This window comes from Diabrotica virgifera, chromosome 7 (assembly GCF_917563875.1).
Source record: "Diabrotica virgifera virgifera chromosome 7, PGI_DIABVI_V3a".
Taxonomy (NCBI): Eukaryota; Metazoa; Arthropoda; class Insecta; order Coleoptera; family Chrysomelidae; genus Diabrotica; species Diabrotica virgifera.
The window spans coordinates 20,318,552-20,337,898 of record NC_065449.1 but is presented as its reverse complement, the minus strand read 5'-3'; the positions used below and the strand labels follow the sequence as shown (position 1 = coordinate 20,337,898).

The 19,347-nt window shown below is 32.9% G+C and overlaps 1 protein-coding gene across 2 annotated transcripts in view; it reads right to left on the bottom strand.

Annotated features, from left to right (window-relative positions):
- The window catches only part of LOC114327694 (ubiquitin carboxyl-terminal hydrolase 36), a 93,553-nt gene that overhangs the window by 33,841 nt on the left and 40,365 nt on the right, over nt 1-19,347 (bottom strand). For both annotated transcript variants that reach the window (XM_050655434.1, XM_050655435.1), the window contains exons 3-4: nt 7,097-7,542; nt 5,841-6,116 (exon numbers count right to left, since the gene is read on the bottom strand). In XM_050655434.1, coding sequence (XP_050511391.1) covers nt 5,841-6,116; nt 7,097-7,542 — 722 coding nt within the window. The remainder of the gene's footprint in view (nt 1-5,840; nt 6,117-7,096; nt 7,543-19,347) is intronic.

The following is a 19,347-nucleotide window of genomic DNA, read 5'->3' as shown; positions in this document are numbered from 1 at the left end:
GGGAAGGATTTCGAGGCGGGGTGATGCGCACCAGCGTGCGCACTACTTCGTTACTACTACTTCGCTACTAAGAGCGCATGATGACAATCTATTGAAAAGTAAAGTGATTTATGTTTGAAGGACCAATAACTACAGAGAATACATGACATATACAAGGCAGGAAAAATACCAGCAGATTGGCTCAAATCCGAGTTCATACCATTGCCCAAAAAACCAGGAGCAAAAGTTTGTGAAGAGTATAGGACCATAAGCCTAATTCTGAAGCTGTTTTTAAAAGACATCCACAAAAGAATTTACCGAAAATGCGAAGAACAAATTGCGCCCAATCAGTTTGGATTTGTGAACGCCGTTGGTAAGAGGGATGCTTTATTTAGCGTGCAGGTGTTGTTTCAGAAATGTAGAGATGTCAGCTGTGATGTTTTTGCATTCCTGATTGACTACAAAAAGGCTTTCGATAGAGTCCGACATGCACAAATGATGGAAGTGCTGAAGAGGACAGGGATTGACGAAAGAGACCTGAAAATAATAGCTAACCCGTATTGGAATCAATCAGCAGTGCTCCGAATAGATGGAGAATATACAGATCAGGTCAAAATCTTAATAGACCAGGACTAATCTGTAAAAAAACGTCTATTTTTGGATGTCAGAGGCGGCATTCGGATTTTTGCAGATAAAGTTAGGTGACACCTTCAATAATAATAATTGACTTATGCTCCTTCTCAAATATGCCCGCAACATTAATAAAAAAATTAAAATATTTAAAAATTTCGAAAAACATCGATTATTTTCTGCTTTCTTTGCTTATAACTTTATAACGATTCGTTTTGGAACAAAGTCGTACAGAAATAAAATAAAGATAATTGAATTTTGTATGATATACGACTGGTCAAAAATGTCTTAAGGTATTACCTTTTCTGCAATATAGCAATAAATACTAAATAAGGAGGCAAAATACGCCTGTTGTTATTCAATGTTTCTTAACCACTTTGGTGGCACTTAGAACCTTAGTAATTCGCTTAGAAAATCCTTTTAACTTACTTAAACGGTCTACCAAATTTCGTTAAAATCGACCTAATAGATTTTGCATAATAAATTTGTAATCTGTTGGCTAATTTTTTACATATAAAGAGGTGTTTTACCTATCTAACAAACTTCAGAATTAAAATCGGATTATTTAATGGGCCTCAGCAATGTTTTAAAATTATAAACAATTTTTTGGCCTATAAACAAATATTTTATTATTAAACCTTTGTTTAATAATAAAAAATTAATTTCTAGCAATGCAAATAATTAAAACCGGTATAATTTGACTTAAACTTTCAAATGCTGTCAGCAGATTTGCTATTTTATTTTTTAATCAAAAGTTATTCGCGTTCAAAAATTGCAATTTTTCGATTTTTTGAAAGTTTCACCGCGTTTATTTCGAAAACTATGCATCCTACGAAAAAACTTGTAAGAACATTTTTTGCTTAGAATTACCCAAGAAATAAAAAAAAATTCAAGTTCTTTATTTATAACAATCTTATCGACATCCGGATCAACCGTTAACCAAAAAATTCGTGTTCTACGGGTCAAAATACATAAAAAACTTGGGTAAGTCCATCTAAATAAAGGAGCCCGTAGCACCCCCTCCTGGCCACACCACTAATTTGTTTATACGCCAAATAATTGTTTATAACTTTAAAACATTGCTGCTTAAATAATCCGATTTCAATTCTGTAAAGTGCATTAGATAGGTGGAGTGCTTCTTTATGTAAAAAATTGACAAATCTTTGTATGTTCTAGTTTTTGTTGTGCAAGATTTTAAAAAATTTTAATTTTTTTAAAAAAGTTTTGATTGCAAAATTATTATGCAAAATCTAGTAAGTCAATTTTAATGAAATTTGGTGGACGGTTCTAGCACATTACAAAAAGTTTCTAAGCGAATTAGGAAGGTTCCAAATGTAACCTAAGTGATGGAAAACATTGAATAAGAACAGGCTTGTTTTGCCCCCTTATTTTTAGTCCTGTCGCCAGCTGGGGTACAACGGTCTCCTGTATTCAGATGGACTTACCCAAGTTTTTTTTTATGTATTTTGACCTGTAGAACACGAATTTTTTGGGTAACAGTTGATCCGGATGTCGATAAGATTGTTATAAACCAAGAAGTTGAGGAATCACATAACAGCGGTTTCTCGCAAAACAAAACATTTTTTTGTATTTTTTGGGCCATTCTAACCAAAAAATGTTCCTACAAATTTTTTCGTAAGATGCATAGTTTTCGAGATAAACGCGGTTGAACTTTAAAAAAATCGAAAAATTGCAATTTTTGAACGAGAATAACTTTTGATTAAAAAATAAAATAGCAATTCTGCTTACCGCATTTGAAAGTTCAAGTCAAATTATATCGGTTTTAATTATTTGTATTGCTAAAAATTTATTATTTTATTGTTAAAAAAGCTATAAACACCTAGTGCTTAAGTGATGTTTTCAATGATTTCTCATTTAAAATCGAACGAGTAGGTAGAAGAGGTAAAAGTGCAAGCGGGGCTATTTCTACGTAGCATGCATTAAAACGCATGTATTAGGCAAGGGAAACACTATGTGTTTATAGCTTTTTTTAACAATCAAAAATAAATTTTTAGCAATGCAAATATTCAAAACAGATATAATTTGACTCAAACTTTTAAAGGCTGTAAGCAAAATTGCTATTTTATTTTTTATTCAAAGGTTATTCGGGTTCAAAAATTGCAATTTTTCGATTTTTTGAAAGTTCAACCGCGTTTATCTCGTAAACTATGCATCCTACGAAAAAACTTGTAGGAACATTTTTTGGTTAGAATGACCCAAAAAATACAAAAAAATGTTTCGTTTTGCGAGAAATCGCTGTTATGTAATTCCTCAAGTTCTTTGTCTATAACAATCTTATCGACATCCGGATCAACTGTTACCCAAAAAATTCATATTCTACGGGTCAAAATACATAAAAAAAAACTTGGGTAAGTCCATCTGAATTAAGAAGGCCGTTGTATCCCCCCTGGCGACAGGACTATTTATAGTTATTGTTATTTTGCAGCAAGGGTGATAAATTAAGACATTTTTAATCAATCGTATCTGATAGAAGATTTAATTATCTTTGTTTTATTCCTATACGACTTTGTTCCAAAATGAATCGTTTTAAAGTTATAAGCAAACAAAGTAGAAAATTTTTTTTTTGAAATTTTTAAATATTTTATTTTTTTTTATTAATGTTCCAGGCATATTTGAGAAGGAGCATAAGTAAATTATTATTAACGAAGTTATCACCTAACTTTATCCGCAAAAATCCGAATGCCACCTCTCACATCCACCTAAAAACAGATCCTTCCTGGTCTATAAGGGGAGTTGAGACGGGATGCATAATTTCACCTCTGATATTCAATCTGTACTCAGAGCACATTTTTGAATAGGCTCTAAAAGATATTTACGAAGGCATCTCAATAAATGGAGTCAAGCTCAGTAACCTGCGATATGCAGATGACACAATAGTGAACCAAATGATAATTGAACGTGTCTGACAATACAACTATTTGGGAACTATAATCAATAAGTCGTGTGACAATACTCAAGAGATTAGTTGTCGCATCGGAAAAGCAAAAAGTACATTCTTGACTATAAGCTCTGTGTTCAAGAGCCGTGACCTCACCCTAAAAACAAAAATAAGGCTCGTTAAATGTTATGTGTACTCAGTGCTTCTATACCGAGTAGAAACGTGGACATTGAAAGCGGAAACTACATCGAAATTTCAGACTTTTGAGCTATGGTTGTACAAAAGGATCCTGAAAACATCATGGACAGACAAAGTCACCAATGAAGAAGTACTACGGAGGATGAACACAACCGCAGATTTGGTCAACATCGTGAAGGTTCAAGTATTACGTAACGCATATTGTGGGGAGGGGGTCAAAAATCTTCAAAAATTGCGTTACGTAATAGTTGAACGCCCCATTACGGTGCGTTACATAGGGGGGAGGGGGGTCAAAAATCTTCAAAAATCGCGTTACGTAATACTTGAACGCCCCCTAAACTGTAGTACCTGGGACATAATATAATAAGAAATCAAGGCAGATACGAGCTACTCCAATGCATTTTACAAGGTAAAATTGAAGGAAAAAGGGCCCCACGACGAAGAAGAATATCCTGGCTTGCTAACCTGAGAGCATGGTATAGAAAGACCTCAGCAAAACTATTCCGTATAGCAACCAACAAAATCATCACAGAAAGAATGATCGCCAACGTTCGGAACGGACAGGCACCCTAAGAAGAAGAATACCGTTTAGTTTTAAATTAGATATATATGTACAAAGTACTACCGTATACGTGGCAACACTGCGCTCCGTCCTCTGTCATCATTCTACAGTGGTTGCAATTAGGGATTGCAATCCGGTATGGTTTCGAATCCGGCCGGATCCGGTCGGATTTACGATAATCCGGCCAGATCCGGTCGGATCCGACCGGATTGGCAGTATCCCTGATTATATTTGCAATTTGCGGTATTGCCATTGGCACTGGCAAGATACACTAAGTAAAGTATTATATATGATTTAAAACATAAAAACATAAATAAAACATTAATTTTTGCATAAGAACATAAACTTTTTATACTTTAACTATAATTAATAAACAAAAACAAACACATAATTAAAAAAGTCAATTTGATTTGTGCATTTGAAAATATGAACGAAGGAAACATATTGTATTAATTGTGTCGTCTCCTAACCTACTTCTTAAAGAAGTACAAATATATCCTGCAGCCGAGAAGGCCCTTTCTGCCTCAACACTAGTTGGCTTAATGGTCAATAAATAGTTATATAGAAGGGTTAAATACGTTCCTTTTATTCCATCTAATTCGTAACATGTCATTTCCCTTTGTAATATTTTTTCAAAATCGAGGGCTGTTTTGTAATTTGTTTGCTTGCCGTATTTGTAATCTTTCATTTCGTGATTGATTTGATTTTCTAATTCTTCTTTTAATGTTAAATTAGTTTTCACCAATTCGGAATCTGAATCAGAGCTGCCATCTTCTTCTTCCGAAGTTTTTACATTTTCCTCATCATTTGTTGTAAGTCTCTTTAAAATTTCTGTCATTTTATGTCGCATGAAAGTTTTCTTTGGCATGAAAAATGTATCATCAGATTGTTTTGAATATTCATTATACTTTGCTGGATTTTGTAAATAAATTAATATACCGGTCATAAAAGTCCGGCGTTGTTTTATTTTTTCACGTAATGTGTCTGCTAATTCGCCACTGAAGGTCGTGCCTTGTTTGTTTAATTGTTCTAAAATAAATTTTAAGGTTGTATCTGCAGTCAGAAGGGTAGACTCTCGTCTGCTTAATGCTTCTACAGCCAGTTTACATGGCTGCAGACTGTCAATTAAACCTTTAATTGATGACCATTCATGGTCCGTAAATTTGATACTGGATTTTATGTCAATTAAAGATTTTTCGATACACTGTTTAAGCTTATAAAATCTTTCGACCATAGCCAGAAGGCTGTTCCAGCGTGTGCGGCAATCTAAGACAAGGCATAATTCCTTACCTATTTCTTCTTTTACATACTTTTGGAGGTACGTATCATATTTAATAGGCGATAGAGTTTGATTTCGAGACCATATTCAAAATAACTCTTTCCGTAGTTACCGGACCGGATCCGGCAAAATTTGCCGGATCCGGTAGTGGTGAAAAAATACCGGATCCGCCGGATTACCGGATCCGCCGGACCGGATTGCAATCCCTAGTTGCAATGTTACCCATTTTAGCGGTTCCTTCAGTTGGCTATATCTGATCCAAGACTAAACGTATTATCAACTAAAACACTTACCATACTGTCATCAAATTGAAAGAAATTCCCTGAAGGTGCTTGCGCGACGGCCGTGTAGTGCCCGCAGCTGACGGTAGGGCCCATGTGCGTGACCAACGCTACGAGCCTGTAGATCAGAGGTACGTTAGGGCGATGTCTAGCGTACTTCGTTAGATCCAGTCTTTGTCTAAAGTTGATGTGTTTCGTTATTTTATTGTTACTAACTGAAAATCTTTTAAGTTGGATGCAAAGCACCATGGGCGTCCGTTCTATCGAAAACTGCTTTGTGGCCGGTACCTAAAATTTATTATTATTATGAGATAATCGGAACAATTTTAATTATTTTCTCAAATATATATGCAAAAACGATTTAGCGTTACAAGGTTTAGGGTTAGGATTACAAACTAACTATTTACGCCGAGGGATACAAGGGATAGTGATGCGCAACGTTGTAACGGTCCGAAAATCGAAATTATTTTCGCTTCAACCTGTATTCTCGGTTCGTTAAAATCATGTTTGTGTTTCAGTGTATTACGTAATTCGTTTCTCACAATATTAGATCGATCTTGTGTTCTCATGGATATTCATATTATCTCTTTTATCTGAAGGACCTTAACTTGATTTGTACCGTCAAAGGAATCAGAGTCGTAAATCTTTCACTAATGTGTTTTTGGCGACTGTGTAATGTTTATCTTATAGAGATAAAGTGGTTCTAAGTTTAGTAAAGAGTCCAAGTGTCTTTTTTGCTGACTCGTCTGGGAAGGGGCCTCGATTATAGAGACAGCTAAATCAGTGCCTTCATGGGAAAAGTGGGTTGTAGTATCTGCTGGGATCAATTTTGTTTATTCTCTTGGTGATTGGATGAGCTGTTTTTGGTGTACGCCAGAGGGTTCAACCCAAAGCGTATTTTGCATTTCCTATCGGTCAAGATTTTGATTAAGCGAATGCCTTAAGTCTATGATTGGTTGTTGAGGATTATTGATGGGGAGATCGAATGATTTTGGAAGGGGCGTTTGGTTTCTGAAGATTGAGATTGGGAGATCGAAAAAATCAGTCAAGTTGGAGCTGTAGAAAATTGAAGTTGGAGCTGTAGAAAATTGAAGTTGGAGCCGTGGACGATTCTGGTTTTGACATCCAAGACAGAGGTTAGTTAGTTAGTAAAATGGAATGTTTGTAGGTTGGATTGATATTGACATTGTATAAAATTAATTTTGCCGATTACACACGATATAACTGAACATTACAAATTTTAAAACAAATATGGAGGATATCCTTACCTTTTTCTGACAAGATTCGCACTGATAAGATTCGTCGTCAAGCTTTTCTCTAGAAAAGTACAATTCTAAAGCTTCGTCCAAAGTTTGGGCCTTTCTTATATCTAACAACAAATCCTGAAAATGCTGAAACGTCGTACTGACATGGCCACACTTCAAGCACCTAACCGCCGACCTCAGGTACCCCCCGAGAATTTGATTCAGAGGGGTGGTTTCTTTGACTTTCGAGTCGAATTCGGTATAATTGTTGAACCGGCTCAAGAATGCTTTCTCCATCGCTTCGACTAGATATCTCAAGAACTCGTGGGCGTCTTCCTGTCGACCGGGTATGAGGTTTCGACACACCAATCTCAATTTGTTGTAGATCAACAATGGACGGATCGAGTTGGCGTTACGTTGTTGTGAGTCTTGGAGAGTTTTGCGCATCGCGCAGATTATACAGAGACCTCCTGAAAAACAAAATATAATATCAAATATTTTTGATCAAATTACCCATTCATTAGTTAAGTAACTAGAAATTATTGGTCGTTTCAATTTCAATTTTCATCGCAACCGAAAGAATAAGTGTTGAAACTTTATTAAATAATCTAAATTCTAATCTTTGCTTTACTACGCCCCTAAAATTATGTCACACTTAATACACGATTCAGGCCTTCTTAAAAAATTAATCTCAAAAAATGACAGTGATAATTCCTAAAAAAAATATTTGTCAATGTGACACATTTTTTAAAAACCGATAGCTTTTTTCATTATAATAGTTCTGAGTTAGTCCCAATTAATATTTGGGACTTTTTTTGTACAACAGATTAATTCTCGCTGTGTCTGGCGTAAAAGTTAAACTTAGCTTTTAGTAAGTGTAGTTTTTTTTAAATAAACCAATTAGGGAAAAAGAAGTCATTTATTTTTCAACCAAGAGACGGAGAAAACGGTTTGGGAATTGAAACCAAATCGGTATTTCTTCAATAAGTATAGAAAACATATGGACAAACTTCAGAGGTACTATTATAATATAGAACCAGGTGTGATTCTTTTGCGTTCCGGAGGATCCAGAACAAACTACGTGGTAAAGGTAAAATGCCAGGTACGGCAGTAAGTAGAAACATTTCTGGAATACCTATTTCAGACTGACAAAAAATGCTTACACTTAAAGGCGAATATTTATACAGGGTGTCCAGAAACTCTCCCGACATGTTTTGTGGTTTGTGTTAAAATTAGATAATTAATATTTGTGAACCAACACAAATGATGGTTGATAAAAAAGGGTTGCATGAAGATGAGACAAGTGAATAGGGGTTGTGATATCAAATGCTGAGGAATGTTGTAAATGCAAAAAAAAACTTTTTTATAGTTAATAGGATATAGATGGATACATCAACACCAATTTAAATGACTGAGAGATACTGACTAGATATAGTTGTGCAAAAGTTGTGACAAATAGATGTTGTAAATATCGTTAAAATGAAATATTTGGGAAAAAATTTTTTGAAGAAAGGATTAGATGATTATCTAAAATTGAGTGGAATGTCTGAAAGTGTAAATGTAGATAAGAAAGAAATAATAAAGAAATGAGAACAGTATTAATGTAGATGAGAATAATTAGGGGAAGCAAAGATATGCTATGCAAAGATATTCTATCATATGCTTTCTCAAGATCAATGAATATCATATGAGCGTTGGTCTCTTTATTCCTGTATTTTTCCATCAGTTGCCTTACAATGAAAATTGCATCTGTTGTTGATCTGCCCTGCATAAAGCCAAATTGATTATCGGATATTTCAGTTTCTTCACGTATCCGTCTATCAGTTACTCTCTCCCATATTTTCATGGTGTGGCTAAGTAGTTTTATAGCCCTGTAGTTTGTACATTGTTGTACGTCTCCCTTGTTTTTGTAGACAGGTACTAATATACTGCTTCCTCATTCATCTGGCATTTGTCCAACTTCCATAATTCTATTAAATAGACCTGCTAGCCAACTTATTCCTGTCTCTCCCAATGCTCTCCATACTTCCCCAGGAATATCATCTGGTCCGACTGCTTTTCCTTTCTTTATTTTTTGAAGCGCTTGAGCCACTTCCCCGTTTGTTATTCTGGTAACCATAGCTGTTACTGTCTCCGTTAACTCCACAGTCTGTCTGTCAAATTCTTCATTTAATAAACTGTCAAAATACTTTCTCCATCTCTTTTTGACATCCTTTTCGTGAATTAGTATTTTATTATTTTCATCTCGGATACATAAAAAAGTATATGGGTAAAGGAAAATAATATGTAATATTTACTACGTTATTTGTTATATTTCTGTAATAAATAAGAGATAAAAAGTATAAAGTTCTCATTGATTGCAAATTTTGGATAAAAATTATTTTGTAGTAAAAATAATTCTTTATCTGAATAAAATTATCTCTACCACAGTTTCCTTAATGGGTTTAAACTCAATTTGGTTTAACCATTTGTATTCCGTGAAGCTGTAACTGTTTACTAAAAATGTTGCTTATACATATATAGGTATGTGTGTGACTTTGAATTTTCTTGATCATTTTTATCTCCGAGGATGTAAGAGTAATTACTTTTGTGAACTTCGCCGTTTTTAGGAGAACGTTATATATGTATAGTCGTATAATGCATTAAGTCTTTTTTTCCATTTTCGTTAAACCAAGAGTTTCTCAGTTCTCACTGTCTGAAGAGTCCATATTTTTGACGGCTGTGTCCGGTGAGATGATCTGCTCACAATTTAATGTATTTTTTGCTCATTAAAGAAGACACTTTGAACGCGGCAGGCAATAATTTTACAAAAAAAATACTGGCTGCACTAGTAGCTTATTAAGTTCTGATGTTAAGCACTAAATAAACTTTTTATGAGATTTTTGGTTAGTCTATAATGGGTTTCGGGTCTTTCTTTTTCGTGTTTCTATCTCCACTTCCGTCATCGTACATTCGGTGTGTCATTATTGATCGTTTGTTTAGATATCAATAGTCACTCTTAAAGCGGTTATTCTTTCTCTCCTCAGCAAGTGTCCACACCATCTTAGATATGCCACGTTTTTAATACTCTAATGATCCTTTCGTCTATTTTCACCAACAGTGTAATTGGCTTCACAATCATTTGTGGACTTTGACCTGATCGCGGATAAGTCGCCACTTTTGTCGATTCCTAGCAACTTCCTTCCATCTTCTGACCCTTGGAATCTGAAGGTCTTCTTCTACATCATCTATCCATGTTCTACGTGGTTGTCCTCTACTTCTTCTGCCCTCTGGGTTTGAGAATGTCGACCTCTTCATGTATTCATTATCTGATATTCTACCAAATGTGTCCAGGCTGTCTTAAGAACTTTAATCAATTTCACAATATTTGGATCTATATGTAGCTGGTATTATTCAAAGTTATTACGTCAGTCACTAAGTTCTGGACGCCAATTTACAAAAGCTAGATACTAATTCAGTCATGGGGGTGACTGAATTCAAGTAAGTTTTTTTATGCAGAATATTAGTTACATATTCTATTCTATTTCGGTCCAGAAATTAACTGTATTGGTGTATGATTTGTAAGCGAAATTTTTTATTATTATTGAGTAAAAGTCTATACTGTTTCAGTCATGTAAGTAAAACTAATCAAGTATTTACTTACTTAAAATGGATTTATTATTATATCATACAATTTAGATATGTTTTGAAAATTAAAATGAATAATATATATTTGGATATGATTAAAAATTAAAAACAAATTAATAACTACTAATGTACGAGTATATACAGTATGTACCTGTAAGTTGGAACCATATGGAAAATTTTTTTAGTATTGATTTTACGAAAAAAAGTTATTCTTCATAAAAAGTTCTGCATCGTCTAAAACCTAAGATGCAATCATCTGATATCAAGTTTAATCAATAGTATACGAGGGATGTCAAACAATATGAATTTATCTCAAGAGTAAAGTACCTTTATATATTTCACAAGATTGAAAATTGTTATTACGAAAATTTGTTTGGACTTAAATAATGTTCTAATGTGCAATTACATTCGTCTAATTGAAAAAAAATTGAAATTTTTTTCTCAAATTATCTCAAATCAATTTTCTCGATATTATTAGTTTTACGAAAAAAAAGTTATTCTTTATAAAAAGTTTTGCATGGTCTAGAAACTAGGAAACAACCATAATTTATCAAATTTTATCAATTTTATACGAGATTTGTCAAAAATATGAATTTTGTTCAAGAGTGAAGTACCTTTATAGTTCACAATATTTCAATTAAAAATATGTAATTGTATACTCAGACATGGTTTTTAATTCTGAACAACTTTTATCATACAATTTTTCAATATTGTTCAAAATAGAGGTACTTTACTCTTGAGCGAAATTCATATTATTTTTTGACATACCCCGTATACAATTGATAAAATGTGAAATATTATGATTGAATCTTATTTTGTAGAACGTGCAAAATTGTTTATAAAGAATAAATTTTTTTGGTAAAATTAATAATTTCGGAGTTATCAGACTTAAATAAAAATAATGATGTTGGGTATCTTCATTTTTTTTCAATTAGAAGAATGTAATTGCGCATTAGAACATAATTTTTAATTCCAAATAACTTTCGATAATAACAATTTTCAATATTGTGGAATATAAAGGTGGTTTACTCTTGAGAGAAAATCATATTTTTTGACATACCTAGTATACTATTAATAAAATTTGATATCTGATGATTGTATCTTAGGTATTCGACCATGTAAAACTTTTTATAAAGAACAACTTTTTTTCGTAAAAGTAATAATAAAAAAAATTTCCATAAGGTTCCAACTCACAGGGACATACTGTATAATATACTCGTACATTAGTAGTTATTCATTTGTTTTTAATTTTAATCATATCCAAATATATATTATTCATTTTAATTTTCAAAACATCTAAATTTTATGATATAATAATAAATCCACTTATAGTCCAGGGCGCATCTGTTTTGAGATGGACGTTGAGAGGTGACTCAAATTTTTTTGCAGAAATTGCTTGAACATAAATAAAATAATAATATTTGAGTTATCCTCCCTCTTAAAAAGGTCCGGAACATTGTTTAAATAATCAAAATGTCAAAAAATTAAGGAAAAATTCGATTTTTTTTTTCGTTTTTTGATTATAACTGTAAAAGTATTCATTTCCGAGAAAAGTTTTACAGACATAAAAGGTGCGTAATTAAATTTCCTACAATATAGAATTGGTAAAAATTTTTAAAAATAGTCATCCTTGTTGCAAAATAGCAATAATTGCGAAAAAACAATACAAAAACAAGTATTCGCATTTTACGTTATTCAACCATTTATTATACTATACTTAGGACCTTCATATTTCACCCAGAAAAACTTTATGATACAGTAAAACAATATTGTAAATTTTATTAAGATCGGTTTAATAGATTTTGCAAAATAAATTTTGCAATCCAACTTTCGCAAAAAAAATTCATTTTTTCAAAATGTTACAGGACTGAAAATAAAGCAGATAGCAAGTTGAATTTTTTTTTGCTTGTAGAACTGTACTGTAGCTTTCATTTGCAATTTGCAAAATTAAAATCGTTTAATTACCACGGCGTCAGGAATATTTTTAAATAAACATTAATTTTTGGTGCTACGCGCAGGACAGCGGTGTTCGATTCACACAAGTTGATTTCCACCAAAATTTCTTCTAATCTTTATCTAATATATTTTCTTACTCTATATTTTGTTGTATTTTATTATTTTAATTCCACAAAAATCAAACTAATTTTATTATTGTTTGTGAAATATTGTTTAAACAATTGCATATGTTTAAAAATAATAAACTTTGATTCTCTAAGTTAAAATATACAAACAATAAAGTTTTTGCTAATAAAAGAGTTATTTTAAAGGATAGAGTATGTGTTTTTATTTTGCAATAAACAAATTTATTTATTTATACCGAAATGTAATAAAAATTAAAATGTATCAATCATTATCAAAGGTCATTGGAATGCCCAATAAGAGCAAACTACCCGCTGTCCTGCGCGTAGCACCAATAATGAATGTTTATTTAAAAAAATTCCTGACGCGGTGGTAGTTAATCAATTTTAATTTTGCAAAATTGCAAATGAAAGGTACAGTACACTTCTATAAGCAAAAAAAATTCAACTTGTTATCTACTTTATTTTCAGTCCTGTAACATTTTGAAAAAATGAATTTTTTTTGCGAAAGCTGGATTGAAAAATTTATTTTGCAAAATCTATTGAACCGATCTTAATGAAATTTACAGTGTTATTTTACTGTATCATACAGTTTTTCTGCGTGAAATATGAAGGTCCTAAGTGTAGGATAAATGGTTGAAAAACGTAAAATGCGAATACTTGTTTTTGTATGTTTTTTTTCGCAATTATTGCTATTTTGCAACAAGGGTGACTATTTTTTAAATTTTTAACCAATTCTCTATTGTAGGAAATTTAATTACGCAACTTTTATGTCAGTACAACTTTTCTCGGAAATGAATACTGTATAAGTTATAATCAAAAAACGAAGAAAAAAATCGAATTTTTCCTTCATTTTTTGACATTTTGATTATTTAAACAATGTTCCGGACCTTTTTGAGAGGGAGGATAACTCAAATATTATTATTTGATTTATTTTCAAGCAATTTTTGCAAACAAATTTGAGTCACCTCTCAACGTCCAAATGTGCTAATATTTTTACAGATGAGCCCTGGTCTATTAAGTAAATACTTGATTGAAACAGTATAAACTTTTACTCAATAAAAATCAAAAATTTCGCTTACAAATCATACACCAATACAGTTAATTTCTAGATCGAAATAGAATAGAATATGTAAGTAATATTCTGCATACAAAACCTATTTGAATTCAGTCGCCCCCATGACTGAATTAGTATAGCTTTTGTAAATTCGCGTCCCGAACCTAAAGCCGGGTCCAGACACGTGTAATGTAATGCGTAACGTAACGTGTAATGAAACGCGAATTCTGCGTTTGGACGGCACTACGAGCATTACATGTACCATTCGCGCTGGAGCTCGCCGGGACCCGGCGCCAGTCGGTTTTTTCGTGAACACAAAGGTGCTCGCAGCACTCGTTTGGACGGCGTTAGTGAAAGTTGTACCGTTTGGACGTGTGGCGGGCAATCGCTTGACGAATCTACCTGCTTACCAGCAAAACCCCGGTATTTGGGATCCAAAAAATTTTTTCGAGAGTAAAATAACTAATTCTGCTGTATGTATTTTAATACGAAAATATGTACCTACATAAAATGCTTCATATCTACATATCGCATGCATTTCATGTTTATTAATAGATGCGTGCACAGAAAACGTAATTTGCTTTTTTAATAAAATAGGTTACATTGCTGTATCATTGACATAAAAAGGCCTAAAACCATATAAATATATATGTATGTATGTACATATAGTATGTACATCGTATGTGCTATTATCATTATTATAATTATATTTAGTACATTTATTTCTACTAGCCACCAATGATCGGTTATTAGAATATCCCAGTTATAGTAATATTTTTGATTGGCACGAAGGCTATAAAACAGTATTGCTACCTGAGAACTATTATAAATTAGCAGTGGAGCAATGTACAAATGTACAGAAAATAAAGTGGCGCATAGGAAAGGCAAGAACGGTGTTTAACGAAATGAGCTCCATCTTCAAAAGCCACAACATATCCCTAAATACAAAAATTAGACATTTGAGATGTTACGTTTTCGCTGTATTATTGTATGGAGCGGAGGCATGGACGCTTACAGACACCACTATTAAAAAACTTAAAGCATTTGAGATGTGGCTTTATAGATTACAGTATCTGGGACACGTTATGAGAAATCGGCATCGTTACTCCCTGATGCAGTCCATATTGCAAAGTAAAGTCAAAGGTAAGCGAGGACCCGGTAGAAGGAGAATATCATGGGTGAGAAATTTGGGAACATGGTTTCGAACCGCAGCGAGCAAGTTTATGATTGCCAATATGATTGCTTTCATCCGAAACGGATAGGAACCAGAAGAAGAAGAATATGAATCTCTTGTTGTCAAAAATCTTAATGTTAGTGCCAGTCTATCTTGTTGTGAAATTGCAGATTTCATAACAGTATCTTGTCTTAATATTTTAGATGCAATCTACCTATGTTAATAAATATTCAAAATCAGTAAGCGGCATCCGGGAAAGTTTTAATATTGGCCACTCATTTGCTGAGATTTTAGTTCCTCAAGTAAAGTCTTCAGTTAGTAAATACGAGTATATACAAATAACAGCAGTACCTACCTGCTGTCACGATATCCCTATTCGGCTGTTCGTAGCAACTGAGTGGAAAACAAGATTCGTTAAACGATTCGTATGGACGTTCGTGTGACGTCCACACTGTTGATGCTAAATTACACGTAATCTTACATTACACGTTACACGTGTCTGGACCCGGCTTAACTAGTAAAACATTTCCTTGTGAAAATTGTTTTTGAATCGAATAAAAACAAAAACTGCCTTTATTCTGTTTTTTTTTATTTTTATAATATTATTATATTATAGTATTCTTTTCAAGGAGGATTTTTTAGATCGGAAAGAAGATGGTAGTCACTGGTGACCAGATCTGGACTAAACGGTGGGTGCGGAAGCCATTCAAAGCCCAATTCGTGCATTTTTGCTATCGTTTTCATCGACTTGTTACACGGTGTATTCTCTTGGTGAAACAACAATGTGTTCTTTAACAAGTGAGTCCTTTTTTTCGATTTCGGTCTTCAAACACCCCAATAAACTAATGTAGGAGACGCAGCTCATTGTTTCTCCTTGTTTTAACTAGTCAATGAACATAATTCAGAACCACAACCAGAGACCACAACCTTTCCGGCGGTTTGATGAGTCTTTTGATTATTATTCGTAAGGGGATTTTTCCACATTCTCTATTTCATTTGTTTGATTTTGTTACGATTGATCGGTGAACCAACTTTGTATCTTTTGATCACTGAGTATGTTCAAAGATTGACTTCTTTTTTTTTTGTTTTTTAAACATATATTTTATTTTAAGTAATTAGGGAATTAAAACTTGAGACTGTCATTGTCAGATGATGCGTAGATATACGCTCCTGTTATGTCTATGTCTCGGATGTTGTTTTTTGATGGAATGTGTCTAAAGATATTCAACCTCTCATCTTTACCGATGAGCCCAGGGAGGTTGAAGAGGGCGAAACACATTTCTGAGAACTAGTGTTTGGATCTTTGATTCTATTCAGAAAATTTTTCCCAGCCCGAAATAGTGGATGTGTGAGTTATTCGTAAGGGGATTGTTCCACATTCTCTATTTCATTTGTTTGATTTTCCACATTCTCTATTTCTAGTCCAGAAAGCCACTGCGCATCCGCTAGGAAAAATATTCCGATTCGGATTTTTTGCACAATCTTTCTCAAAAAGGGCCCCTTTTAACAAATTTGCATGTTGCCAGGACCAAAATTTGGTCAAAAATTTTTGAAACGTTTTTTTTTTGTTTTTTTCCTAAAATTATTATTTTTGCATGGAACAAAGTTTTTTTAGGTTTTTTGGATCATTCCAAACAGAAAACGTCTTTAGTGACTTTTCTCTAAAGTTGATAGTTTTTGACATATAAGCGATTAAAAATTGAAAAATTGCGAAATCGGCCATTTTTAACCTTCAAAAACTATGTGAAAAACTTAAAATTTGAATGTTGCCAAGATAGGTAGATATTCTTTAAACATCGATTGATGAAATCCCGAAGAGTTTTTTGCAATACAGTATTCAAAACTCCTTTGTTTTTTAATTTCTAATCACGCGTGCGCGACACTATTTTCCACCGTTGCATGTGTATACAGTATGCTGCAAATGAAAGGAATAAATTCGTTATTTCGTAAACCGGCGACTTCAAGGAAAAAACCCGAAACAGGTCGATTTTTATTTTTAAGTTATATTGTGGCATATATGGTATACTAGTGACGTCATCCGTCTGGGAGTGATGACGTAATCGATGATTTTTTTAAATGAGAATAGTGGTCGTGTGGTAGCTCATTTGAAAGGTTCTTCAATTCTCTATTCAGTAATGTAAACATTTACATAATTATTTATACAGAGTGTCCAAAAAAGTTTTTAATTCAATTACTTGAAAAAAAAAGAAGAATGTATGTAATTTATTTAATTCAAAATACATTTTACTGTTACCCGAAAACTAAAAAATGTTTATTTCACAAATAAACATTGCTTTTCGATTTAATTCAGTGTTCAAGCCAGCTCCCGCCAGCCGCCTGCCTCTTGGAAGTTTCAACATTTAATTTAAGCGAAAAGCAATGTTTATTTGTGAAATTAACTTTGTTTTCTGATTTTTGAAATCAGTAAAATGTATTTTGAATTAAATACATTACATACATTCTTCTTTTTTTGTCAAATAATTTAATTTAATAAGATTTTTTTGGACACCCTGTATAAATAATTATGTAAATGTTTATATTACTGAATAGAGAATTGAAGAACCTTTCAAATGAGCTAGCACGCGACCCCTATTCTCATTAAAAAAAATCATCGATTTCGTCATCACGTCCAGATGGATGACGTCACTAGTATACCATATATGCCACAATATCATAACTTAAAAATAAAAATCGATCTGTTTCGGAATTTTTCCTTAAAGTCGCCGGTTTACGAATAAACGAATTTTTCCTTTCATTTGCACCATACTGTATACACATGCAACGGTGGAAAATAGTGTCGCGCACGCTTGATTATCAATTAAAAAACAAAGGAGTTTTGAATATTGTATTGCAAAAAACTCTTCGGGATTTCATCAATCGATATTTAAAGAATATCTATCTACCTTGGCAACATTCAAATTTTCAGTTTTTCATATAGTTTTTGAGGGTTAAAAATGGCCGATTTCGCAATTTTTCAATTTTTAATCGCTTGTATGTCAAAAACTGTCATTTTTAGTGAAAAGTCACTAAAGACCGTTTCTGTTTGGAATGATCCAAAAAACCCAAAAAAACTTTTTTCCATGCAAAAAAAAATAATTTTAGGAGAAAAAAAAAACAAAAAAAAAACGTTTAAAAAAATTTTTGGTCCTGGCAACATGCAAATTTGTTAAAAGGAGTCCTTTTTGAGTAAGATTGTGCAAAAAATCCGAATTATAATATTTTTCCTAGCGGATGCGCAGTGGCTTTCTGTACTATTGCTTATCCCAAAATATAGAGGCCACAACGGCGGTTTGTTGAGTCTGTGGTCGCTTTGGACGGCCTTTTCCGGGATCCGAAATTCCGATAGTTTTAGGTTATACCCCGTAAAAGATAATATACCGTATTAATAATAATATTGCAGTTTTACGCAAACAAACGCCTATGTATTTGTTTATAACTTATTTATCATCAGATCCTAGCTCAATATCTATACCTTGAAATGATATGCGATGTGACATTACTGTTATCTAATCTAATGTAATAAATTTTTACATTACTAAGGATATCATAAACAAAAAAAATGCATGCATTCTGCAAATTAAAAAAAAACTACCAGTGCTTAAATATTAGAGTTCAAAACAAAAAAAAAGATCTAGGAAAGAAAGAAGCAAACATAAGCATGTAAAGAGTGTACTCGTCAGAGATTTGATCTCTAAAAATCGGTACCCCGTCAAAATAGCCCCGTCGAAAAAGCTCCGACAAAATAGCCTCGACATAATATCCCGCACACAAAATAGCTCCAACAAAATAGCCGCGGAATATAGCTCGCCCACAAATTAGCCCCAACATGAAATAATCCCTTAAAAATACTTCGGAAATTGTAATTATCCTCTATTCAGATTTTATCTTAACCACATTAAATAAAAATAGTCTTTTTAGACCGGTCTATTTAGACTCAAAAATAGGAGTGAGGCTACAATAATTACCATCAAGCTGAAAATTGGCAGGATTGTTCAAAATACCATCATAAATGAAATTTAAAAAAGTCCTCATAAATCCGACCCGTGCTAAAAATTTTACGCGGGGTCAAAGGTCACCAAATATGGTTTTTAGCGATTTTCAGCGAAACGGTAAGTTTTATCGTAAAATTAGTTATAACAAAAAATGTAGACTAAATAATTATCTATAAAAAATATCTTAATAGTTTTTTTCCTTAGAGCCACTGTTTTTGAGATACAACGATTCAAAGAGTTGAAAGACTCCTAATCATCATAATATATTAGTACACCAGGTATATACATCACTGAAGCTGTAATACAAGTAAACATAATATTCTATCGGTCAACTTAACTCATATTAC